The sequence below is a fragment of the Xiphias gladius genome, chromosome 22 (assembly GCF_016859285.1).
Source record: "Xiphias gladius isolate SHS-SW01 ecotype Sanya breed wild chromosome 22, ASM1685928v1, whole genome shotgun sequence".
NCBI lineage: Eukaryota > Metazoa > Chordata > Actinopteri > Istiophoriformes > Xiphiidae > Xiphias > Xiphias gladius.
Genome location: NC_053421.1, coordinates 19388710 through 19400716, shown reverse-complemented (window position 1 = coordinate 19400716; position 12007 = coordinate 19388710). Strand labels below are relative to the sequence as shown.

At 40.0% G+C, this 12007-nt stretch overlaps 1 protein-coding gene across 1 annotated transcript in view; it reads right to left on the bottom strand.

Annotated features, from left to right (window-relative positions):
• Positions 1 to 2231: 2231 nt before the first annotated feature.
• clstn3 (calsyntenin 3) overlaps positions 2232 to 12007 on the bottom strand; it is a 20342-nt gene continuing 10566 nt past the window's right edge. Inside the window, exons 10-19 of the mRNA XM_040117407.1 lie at positions 10590 to 10749; positions 9665 to 9724; positions 9365 to 9513; positions 8696 to 8844; positions 6359 to 6585; positions 6019 to 6180; positions 5386 to 5531; positions 5016 to 5151; positions 3657 to 3841; positions 2232 to 3573 (exon numbers count right to left, since the gene is read on the bottom strand). Coding sequence (XP_039973341.1) covers positions 3424 to 3573; positions 3657 to 3841; positions 5016 to 5151; positions 5386 to 5531; positions 6019 to 6180; positions 6359 to 6585; positions 8696 to 8844; positions 9365 to 9513; positions 9665 to 9724; positions 10590 to 10749 — 1524 coding nt within the window. The 3' untranslated portion in view covers positions 2232 to 3423. The remainder of the gene's footprint in view (positions 3574 to 3656; positions 3842 to 5015; positions 5152 to 5385; positions 5532 to 6018; positions 6181 to 6358; positions 6586 to 8695; positions 8845 to 9364; positions 9514 to 9664; positions 9725 to 10589; positions 10750 to 12007) is intronic.

The window sequence follows — 12007 nt, the reverse complement described above, 5'->3', positions numbered from 1 at the left end:
CTACTTCACCACAATTTTTATAAGACAATATTGTAAATTTTACTGCACTACACTTATTTTACATTTTTAGCTACAAGATACTTTTCAGATTAAGATTTTAACATTTTTTAAGATTTTACACACACACACACACACACACACACACACACACACACACACACAAAAACACTTGATAAGAGCTTAAAACACAATACATTGTTAAAGATTAAATCAGTGGTTTCCAACCATCTTGACATGTCACAAGTTATTTAAAAAAACAGTGACTAGTTGGGACCTGTCGTCAAAGATGTGTATGAGTAGTTCCCCTAAAGAGTAATCTCACCTCTAAACTTCGCAGCCGGTTTCACTGACAATAAATAACTATAATTATCCACAAATTCACAACAAAATCAAAGATTGGAGATAAGTCCAAAAAATGAGTATAAATTTGTGTAGCGGAACTTGGTTTCATTTTTTTTCCTACTCCAGTAATTATCTGACAACCCCTCAGATGTTAGCCCCTAGGTAAGGAACCAGCTGACTGAGCCTACATAATGGGTATGGGTAAAATAGCTGAAATGAGCTCCACATTGACCAGCTGCAACAGTAAAATGCTGCTTACACATTGCACCACAGTAAATATAAGGTATTTGTACTTTACCTGAGTATTTAATTTTTATTGTGCATTATACTTCTACTCCACCACATTTGAGAGCAATACCAAGTTACTTTACAAATTAAAAAAATTCTAAAAGCATATCATCATCATCATCTCATAAAATATGATGAAATGTTATACATGAGCATGCCCAACAGTATAAAGTTGTTAAAATTAGCTTCATATTTACCAGTTGCAATATTAAAATGCTGTAAGTATATTATATATATCGATAATCAAATATAGTAATTTAAACCTCTATTGACCATTCTGCACGATGAATGTTTTTAGTTTTGTCAGTTTAGGTATATTTTGCTGCTAATACTGCTGTGCTTTTAATTATGTAAATTTTGTGAATGCAGTTTTTGAACTTGTGATGAAGTGTTTTTACAATGTAGGAGCTAGAATTAATTCTAAAGGATCTGAATACTACTTTCAACACTGATTATGTACTATAATACTGGATTGTTTTTAAGGATGCAGTAATATGTAGGCAGCATTTTGTTGCTGAAGCGGTTCGAGGTAGAGTTTATTTTAACTACTTTATATACTGGTGGTTATTTTATCTTTGTAAAAACTGGAAAGTAGCTAGTAACTCCAGCTGTCAGATAAAAGTAGAAGAGTGAAAATTACAATATTTCCCATTGAAATGTAAAAGTAAAGTACATGTATCTCCAATTTTTACATAAGTGCAGGACACAGTAAATTAGGAGTAAATGTACTTATTTGCATTCCATCACTGCTATAATGTATACATGGTAGTTTAGTACCCCATATACCGTTTGAGTACCATATGTGGTACTAGACTCACGTACACAGTAGAGTGGTTATAGTATTGTATGACTTCATTCAGTGAGAACCCTACTCTTACAAGAAATCTTTCTCATGGAGACGTCATATAGTGTTTTTATTATGAATTTTGTAATGTTTTCTGACAGTTTTTCAATAACAATTAGTCAGCATAATCCATGTCATCATTGTATCAATAATTACAGGTAATGTTCCGATAGTAACATAGTAATAATATAAGTTATTAATCGATGCAATGTTTATTCCTTCTTAACATCACACTCAAAAACAACAGGCTTTATTTACTGACAGATTTAGCACTGCACATTGATAGGCTACACAGACAGACAGCAAGAGACACAGAGGGAGGGTGAGGGAGAGGTGAAGGAAAAAGGCAGGGAGGTAAGGGAGGAGGGAGAGGTGAGGAGAAGCACACAGTTGTACATTCATTGAACCAAAGATATCAGATAGAGTGGAAAGTAAATAGAAAATTTAAAAAAAAGTTTTGAAATGTGAAAAAAATGACCTGGAAGTGTGAAAGATAACATGAGTGAGACATATCTAAGTATCACAACAATGTGCCCTCCTTTTTCTGCAATGCAGATATTGACAAGTTCTTAAATTACAACAATATTACACACAAATTAAGAGACACTCATCAAGCCAGGAATTATCATCCTTATCACTACTACTATTATTATTATACTGTTTTCTGATGCTGTAAAGTCGGTTACTCAAATGGTGAAAAAAAAGTAAATCATAATCTGCTCTCTCTCAAAGTGTGCAGAAAACAGAAAGAGTGGCTGTAATAATAATAGTAATAACAATAATATTATAATATTCAGCATTGTATGTACAGAAAATTCATTACAATCAATACAATCAAAACTGCCCAAGCTGAGCTGACATTCTGGAGACAGCAGGGGTAGCATTATGGAGTGTGCGTCTGTGTTTTTGTGTGTGTTTGCCTGTGATGTCTTGCAGTTATGGTAAGAGCAGTGTGCAGCGAGTGAAACAGTGCAGTGAGAGTCATTAAGAGACATTCAGCGGTCACTGGAGGGGTGTAGACGGTGATGTTTTGTCATTTAGTGGCACAAGCTGAAACTTTGCAAAGACTCCAGTTTTAACCAGAAACCACACTGACACAGCATGTACTCAACACCAGGAGGATTTTACTCTGTAATGTTGGAGTATTGCAGAAGTACCAATTTGTGTAAAGGATGAGGTTTATTGCGGATAGTCCTCAAATCCTACCCACAGCCCCACATAAATTATAGTCAGGAGCTGAAGCACTAAAGTAGTCACAATGCTAAAAGAAAAATACCTGCGAGCATATCAGCTTTTTTTTAGGTTTTGTGAACAAGTTGGAGAGTGACCGCAATGTCTGACCTCACTGTCTTCACTCTGCGGGTAACGGTGGTCGTGGAATGTATCGAGAGAGGATGCAAAGGGGGAGAAAAGAGCTTGTGCACAGACTTCTCGAGCCAGTCTAATAAAGAAGTGCAGAGACATGTCGGGATCAAGGCTCGTGTCTTTGCCTGCATGTTGCGGATTGTTCCTGTTTGAATTTTGTAAGATTTCATTCTGTGTTCGATAATAAAAGATAGAATACAATCTTTTTTTTAAAAAAAACAAACAAACAAAGAAATCTCATTCAACCAATATTACACTATACAGACACATGACCATTGTGTGATTTAGAACTGGTGCACCACATACAATTTTGGTGGGGTTCGCTCAGGCGGTTAAATTATATTAACTGTATACATTGTGCCATTGAACATTTAGGTGGAGAACAACAGCCCATCGTTGGCTATAGGTCACATATGGCGTCGAGTGTCAAGAGTATTACAGTGACTGTGTTGTGCGTAGTGTTTGTAAGCATACATTCCTTATACTAGTGGTGTCAGCGGTCGTTGATATTAAAAGTGTTGGAGTGTGTGACTGGTGAGCCGGTTTGCGGTTTCCATGAGAACTGGTGCGGAGATACATGTGGCTCAGTACCGACGAGCGTTGCCGTCTCTCCCCTCTTTCTTGATGATGATTCGCTGGTCGTCGCTTGTGTCATCAGGTGACTCTGCTACCTCCTCATCCTCCTCCCCCTCCCCTTCGTTGTCAGCACAGATGCCCATACGAGACTCGTAGGACTGTGGAAAAGACCCATGTGTGGATGAAAACAAGAGCTAAAGAGGTGTCATCAATCAACATCAATTATTGATCTAGTTTTTACCTCCATTGGGTTGACGATGATGGTGAGGGCAGAGTCGTCCCATTGGCTGCTACCCTCCTTTGCCCCACCCCTGGCGCCTTCACCACGGCGATGGATGGAGCGAATTCTGAAAACGCCCAGGATCACCATGACCACCAGGAAACCCACACACACCATTATGATGACGGTAGCTGCTCCAGGTACCACTGTCACAAAAAAAGGCAGAGAGACAATTATGTATAGAAAATAATCCAGATTTAAAGGATAACGTTGATGATATATTTCTATATTTATCTTACTGTCAACAAATCCAACAATGAATTTATCCTACTAACACGTGCTATGCATGTATCCAAAGCCTGGTGTAGCTTATGCTCCACTGGTGTCCAAAGACTTATCAATCATCATTAAAAACACATAACTGAGCTCACCTCTGCACTGGCTGACATTATCTTTCATTAAAGTGGACACAGGTACGGTAGTTTTTTTTAATAGGACATATTCACATCATCCTCTCATTTAAATAAATAATCAAAAAAAGACCAAATGTGTACTAATCCTTGGCTGAAAATAGTCCCCAACAAATGCACTATTTATCCCTGTTTGAGTAATATTTAAAAAAAAAAAAAACAACTATATTTGTGACCAGTTTTTAAAGCTTTATGTCTTCAGACGGAACAAATGAGCTTGGGAAAATTAAGTTGTTTTTTTTAAAAATCTTTCTTTAAATTTTCTTTCATATAGTGCCATTTTTGTTGGTCTCTGCATTAAGTTCAAAAGTATGCTGACTCGATCACTGAATGCCTGTTGGTTAATGCTCTGCTCAACCTTTGCTCTGCTTAAAGGTTTTCCCCACACTGGACATGAAAGTAGGAGAAATAGCACAATTATTCCAACTGACCATCTCCTTGGAGGCAGAATTGAATTCTAGGGTTTAAGACTGTGTGGGCACCATGATTCAACCTTGTAACTCTATCATTTTTAAGTTACTGTCACAACTGAAACAGCAGAGAGGAAGCACCAGAGGTGTCCGCCACACTGTGCACATACTGTTTGTTACACTGGTCCTGTGATTGCTTTTAGAGCTCTGCACGGTCGGGCACCTGCCCACATTAGAGATCTGCTGCAGCCCTTTACCACCAGTATGTCTCTGGGGTATTTTGATGAGTGTTTGGTTGTTCTTCAATCCAGGCTTTAGTCTTCTTTATTGTCATTTTATTACTTGTATCCATCACTCTTACATTGTGTCTGTATTTTATATCTTTCTTTTGTCTTTTCTTTTTGAAGCAATACGTTCTAGAAAGGTGCCTTATAAATGAATGTTACTTTGTAAACTATGCAAGAGCACAATGTATAAAGCCAGCGAGGGGGAAATGTTACCTGAGTTGCGGTGTGGATTGGGCAGGGTGTGTCCACTCAACTCTCCAGAATGGTGGGATGGATGGAGAAACTGCTGCTGGGAGGCCAGCAGGTGGGACGGGTGGTACAGACTGTCCAGAGAGTGGAGGAAGTTTACCTGATGAAGGAAGGAGGAGAACTATGTTTGCAGTTCTTGTATTTTTTTCCCCACAAAACAACACAGCCACTAATGAAAGTATACCTAACAATATAATCTAAGATCATAGGTTCACTTTTGTACATACACACACTGTTCCCAAAGGTCAAGAATAAACTTCCTGGCTCATATCTAAAGGATTTTAATCTTCATGTTTGTTACTAGAGGTGTTATATGGGGGATGTCTCTCCTCACCTCCAGAGTCAACTCGTTACTGGTGTATCTGCCATTCATCTCAGAGCAGGACAGGCGGAAACGCCTCTCAAAGCGGGCCGAGCCTTTGGCCAGCCGGTAGCGGACAGAGCGGAGGACGTCCTCGTACACAGAGATGGATTCGGCCCCTGAAGGGAGCGATGACCAAAAAGAGAAGAGAGCAAAAAAGAAGACGGGGAGTTAATACTGAGAAGTTAACTGTAAAGAGGAGGAGGCGGAGAGAAAAGTAGTCTGCAGCTACTTCTTGACAGCTGAAGGTGGCTATGTTGGATGGATGACTTTTACTTTTTAGGTCACTGCGAACTTAGTATACTGAATTTCAAAGAACTGAGTGTAGAAATTTTGAAGGCCCTGAAAACACATTTTCTAGTTTATATGAAAACTAAATTTCTGCCAAAGTTCAAACAGTTTTGTTTATTTCACAGGAGAGTTTTCTGTATTTTGTGTTTTTTTTTTTTTTTTTGCTTTTCTTACAGATTTTAACTGGGCAGGACTAAGTAAAAGGTGATTTTTTTTTAAAGTCTAAATGAGGAGCTCCTTGGGGAAAATGGTTATAAAAGGAACATAATAATACAATAAGGTAAAGGTGGAGAATTTCCTTATGAACAGCTGTACCTGTGATGGCAATATAAGCAGTAGTATTGATGATTTCCAGTCCTCTCTCTCGCACAACATCCATGTCCACCAGAAGCTCTTCCCTGTCTGGGTTTAGCTCCTCCCCCAGCGGCTGGACTTCACAGCCGTCCAAGGTGTGAGCCACGGCGTCGGACATCAGAGCTAAGAGGTGACGGAAAGGGCAGGAGACAAATGACAACATCATTAAGAAACAAATGGGTGCAGACGACAGAGAGAATCTTCTGGAATCAATTTATTTCCATAAACATATATAAAGCCAAAGGTAAACAGAAAGTCTGTGAAATCTGCATTAATTAGAGCTCTTTCACATATGACTCACCTCCACCCTCCATCCCCTGTGCAGCTGTGTTGACAGCGTGAGACAGGGAACAGACGATCCGGAGCTCGGGGAAAAGGGCGACACCACGGGGACCTTCAAACTCAGGGGCAGGACGAGCCAGATGAGGGCCGACCCCAGACAGAGAGATCTGAGGGGCGTCAGGCTGGAGAACCACCAGGTAGCCCTCCAGCTGTTTGAGGGACAGGCAGCTCTCCTCGTTGAAACATCTGGCCGGGAGGAAAGAAGTGTGTGTGTGTGTGTGTGTGTGTGTGTGTGTGTGTCAAAGTGAGAAAGACTGTCATTGCCCAGATAACTCAGCTATCTGCAGTGTATGCCAAACCAAATTTTGCAGTTTTTTTTATCCATGCTAGCTACGTGGTCCTAAGAATGGAAATGTCTGTATGTCCACCACTTTGGTTTAGACTAAAATATCTCTGCAACTATTGGATGGATTGCCAGTAAATGTTGCACAGACATTCATGGTCCCCAGAAGAGTTTGGTGACCCCCTGACTTTTCCTAAAGCACCACCGTGAGGTTGCCATTTTTATTTTTTAGTGAAGTATCTCAACAACTACCGGGTGGAGTGCCCTTAAATTTTGTAACAACATTAACGCCCCCCTCAGGGTGAACTATTACAACTTTGGCCACTGTGAGCATGTTAGCATTTAACTCAAAGCACCCCTAGCATGGCTGTACACTCTTGATCTTGCTCTCAATTTAGCAACACTGTGACCTAGTGATGTCAAGAAAGTTGGCACAGTGCTCATGCACCAAAAGGTCTAAATCCTTTGCAATGTTTTCGCAATCCAGTTCCCTAATTCTAGCATGACCGTGGTTAACTTTGGTCCGTTGTGACACTGAAAATAGCAAATGTCAAACCACAGTAGCTCTGCCGTTAAAAATTTAATTTTCCTGCCAGAAAGAGAGAGCAAATCAGATTGATGACAGGCTGCTTATATATATTTATTCATCTGCACTATAATTCAGCATCATTTTTGATGAGGGGATTAAGCAGAGTGCGTGTGTTTGCATGCGCGTGAGTGTGTGTTACATTTCCACTATCACAGTCAGCAGCTGCTTCTATCTGCCTCTCCAGAAGGGCCTGCTGTTCAGCCATCTGGGTAACTCCTGGCCTAAAATCAGTCTAATCTTCACACACGTAATAAAGCACACTGAAGAAAAAAAAAAACAAAAAAAACTCTGGTGCACTTCAGCAGAAACCAAGGAAAAAAAATCCGCCCACGACCTTGAATCACTGGAGTCTTAAAAACAGTCCGTGGAAAAAAACCTACAGCACCGACTTGTGGCCTGGTAATCACTTTAATCTTGTAAACATGTGACAAAAACAGCAGCCCCCCGGGACATTAATAAGAATATCTGCACAGGCTGAGAGTCTGATGAGATCCATTTGGTCGGCAGGCTGCTACTTTTACTATAAATACACAATATACCACATAGTATACCGTATGCGATGGACTGTACATCCCAAGGTGAATTAATATTTCATCAGCTAAAAGTGACTGCTAAAGCCAGAGAGCCAGAGAGCCAGTTCACACTTCTTAAGCATAGTCGAGCACTGACCCGGAAACAGAGTTTGTGTGCTATTTATTTCACAGCCAGGTGATTCAGTGTGATGCACGCTGAACCAGTGTGGGATAGTTTTCAGGAGCAGGAGCTGAACAGTGTTGTGTTGGGCATACCAACCACAATATTGAAGGTGAAAGTCAAAGATACAAATTGAGTATGGGTAAAGACAAGTTGCTCCTTGTTATCTCTTGTTTGACATATTCTCTATATTATCCTTTCTTTCATGCCACACCAGCCCTTATCACCGAGCCAAGGCAAGGTCCATGTTTGATGAGTTCAATGTCAAAGGGGTAAGCAGCAGCAAAGGCCACCGAGTGATACTTCATCTGCCTGCTACAAACTGCTGGAGGGAAATTAAACTCTCAGACACATGGTAAACTGCTCGCTCACATGCTAAACTGTGTCTGATGTAACATTGGCGATGTTCAGAGCTATCCAGTTTTGCTTTTGTAGTGTCACTTTCCCTCAGCCGGCCTCTTCGTTCGTCTACTGCTTGCAGATAGTTTCCTAGATTTTGCAGTGTTACTTTGGAAAAACACAAACAAACAGAGTATGGATATGCTCTAGTGAAATTGAATATTGTTTTAAGCTAATGATTGCAGTCTTGCGGTTGCATTACATTCTTGTCTATTCAAATCTACTGTCGGTGGTGAATCAGTAACTCAACCTCTTTTCTGGTTGTTGGCGTCCATGCACAATTGTGAAAAGAGCCCTTATCCATTTGTGTGTATGTGTGTGTGTTTTTGTACCTGAGTGAGGTGGTGAGTTTGAGGGGTCGGACTCCAGGGGTGGCGAAGCGTAGAGAGTTTCTGTAGGTGACCTGCTGCACTGCACGGTTAAAGCTCTCAATGTCGTCTCCTTCCAGCACTAACACTGACTGGCTGGGGTTCACATGAACCTGCAAGGTCAAAAATTAAATTTAAAGAGTTTAGAATTTGTTGCATTGTAAAAAAAATATTAAAAAATATAAATTCAAATTTCTTATCTATTAAAAGATAATAGAATTCCGAGAGTTGGTTGTAACCTTGTATGCTTTGAATTTACGGTCAATAATATTGTTCTTGTAAATTTCTGAATTCACTAAGAAATTATTCTAAAAAAAAAAACGATGGTAATGTTGTTTCTATTCTTGGTATGTGTGGTCATCAATAAGTCACATGACTGATTGATGTAGTGTATATAAGGAATCCAGAAACAACCTTACAAACTGCACTGACGAAGGCAAGATAACTGAGAAGGTTTGGAGAATAAAGCAGGGTGTATTGGAAAAAAAAGACTGTAAATTTTACAAATGAGAGTGAAAGCTCCAAATTATATGTATATATCTGAGAAACCTGTTAATTCCAGATTGTAAAATGGACCCTTTGAGCGTCTTCTCTCTCTATAATGCGATATAATACAGTTCTCTGAGGTGTTACCTTCATGCCAGATCCCAGAGTCTCCAGGTCTCCAAAGTCCAACCCCTCCCTGCAGGCGTACAGACACTCCACCACACTGTGAGGCTCCACGCTGCCGGGTCGCACCGTCACCCCAGACAACAGGCCATGGTAACCTCCTACATACTTCACTAAAGACCAGAGACAATCCAGTGTAAACATATATAATAACGACCCATTCACCTTCTAATATGCACATAAATATTACACCGACAATGAAAAAAGCAAAATGGCAAACTACACACCCTCACACTGACAACAGAGGGAAAACAAGGGGGTCACCTGAGTCTTTACCCTCTGGGATGGTGTTGTTTAGTATCTCCTTCTGCTTCTCTTCAGGCTCTGCAGGGAAAACCAGAGAGGGACACAGGGGAATAGAAAAAGAGAAAATATTGAGGTAAGGTATGTAAAGGAAGTGAGAGAAAGAGTGGAGGTGCCAGAGACTGACAGGTGGAATGAAAAAATGTATAAATAAATAAAACGAGCAGGCATGAGTGAGACAATTCAAACGAAAAAGCTGTGGACGATTTTTGAAAATGCACCAAGTCCTCATTATCTAGCAGCAGCTGCTGCCACGCAAGCAGCAGAGAGACTTGCACTGTAGATGAGAGACCGTGAATATGTTTGTGTGTGTGTGTGTGTGTGTGTGTGTGTGTGTGTGTGTGCGTGTGTGCGTGTGTGTGTGTGTGTGTGTGTGTGTGTGTGTTTTTCAGCCCTAATTGGCAGCCAGAGCTTCCCATTTTAACCAGGGGTTCGGGTGTAAGTGGCTGATAGCTGTCCTGCCCTTGTGTTGCTCTGCTGTACTGAATGATTGATATGTCACTTATATTATTAGCCCCTCAAGACAAACTGCATCAACCAAATTATAACTAAGTGAATAAAGGGAGTGAAAGGCACGAGGCAGAAAATGTCTCAGCAGACTGCCTCGAGATGCCTTATGAAGGTTTGTAATTGGCCGTGGCTTATGCCAAAATGTCAGTCCGCTATCCGTGGTGATGTGTGATTTAAATGACAATTCAGTGACGGAGGAATGCAAAGGAGGAAGCAAACACAATTGCTGCTCATAGCATTTATGCAAAAATATAAATAAATTTTTAAAAAATTGATTCCTCGCTTTCTGCTTGAATTAATTTCTGTCAAAATCCATCATTGAGTTGGAATGAAATGTAACTTGTGAATTCGCTGAGAATAAATTTCAGTGTCTTACCCCAGCAGCCGCCGATGAACATCCTCTGGCGGGGGGCAGGGTTGGGGATGGCTCCATTGTCATGGATGAGGGCAGGGTCGAAGGTCACACCATCCACATACAGGGTCACTGAGGGGAACTGGACACTGAGTGAGAGATGATGCCACTCACTGTCACACACCTATTGGACGGAGATAAGACGGAGTGTTACAAACTGTGTTACAAATAAGAGCCCTGCTTTTATAATCTTACTTCAGTAAAAGCACAGCAGTATTAGCAGTAAAAGGTCCTTAAATTATCAAAAGTAAAAGTACCCATTCTGCAGAAAAATGGCTTATTGTGTATATTATTATATACATTAACACTGTTGTTAGTGTTGTCATTATTGTAGCTGGTGAAGGTGGAGTTAGTTTTTATGCAGCTGGTAGTTTGTGCAATAGTTCCCAACCTAAGGGTCAGTCCCCCTCCAAAGGATCACAAGATAAATCTGAGGGGTCACGAGATGATTAAAGGGGTAGGAAAAACATAGGAACCAGAATTCTACTTCACAAATTTGCTTTCCTTTTTTGGACAGTCTTTCTCCTTTTTGCCAATAATTGGATCCTTCTCCCTCTTTTTAGAAGTTTAGAGGGGAAATGTCTCTTTGGTAGAAACCGATCGTGTTTTTATGCAAAATCCAAACCTAAAAAGTAATGTAGCTGTAGCTGCCAAATAAATGTATTGGAGTAAAAAGTATAATATTTTTCTCTGAAATGTAGTGGAGTAGGAGTACAAAGTATCATAAAATGGAAAGAAGTAAAGTACAAATATGTCAAATTTGCATAAAAATTTTAAGAACAGTAATTGAATAAATGTACTTAGTTACTTTCCACCACTGGTGAATGTTTCATCAGTGTAAATTCCCTGTACACATTTTTTTTTTAAAGAGACAGGGGAATTCATACAGACAGAGGGACAGAAAAAAAAAGGCCGGGGTAATAAGATATCGTGGTTCAGACAAAGGGATTTAACAAATCTTCTCGGTATCAGGTCAGCATCCTTTAATCCACGCTGCTTCAATCTGTCTGGAACGAGTGGCTTCAGTCAAAACAAACCCCCTTCCACCCCCAACCCCCACATCAAACCACATTTTACTCGCATGCATGCAAGTATTCAAGTTTGCCAATATATTCAAAAGACTAAATAGGAAACATTTTCTACTCTTTTTCATGTATTCTGATGCATACTCCACTGTTTACCTTCTATGCATGTTTAGGATAATAAAATATGTTGTATATAATTTATCTAAGAAGCTATACCACTTTACCACTTAATATTGAAATGGGACAGTATGTCAGTTCGAAAATGAGTTCCATTTTGTATTCTATTGTCCTTTTCTACTGGGAAGTGCGCAAGACTTTGCTTAGTAAAGTATTTACCAAACCAGATGTTTGGCATGA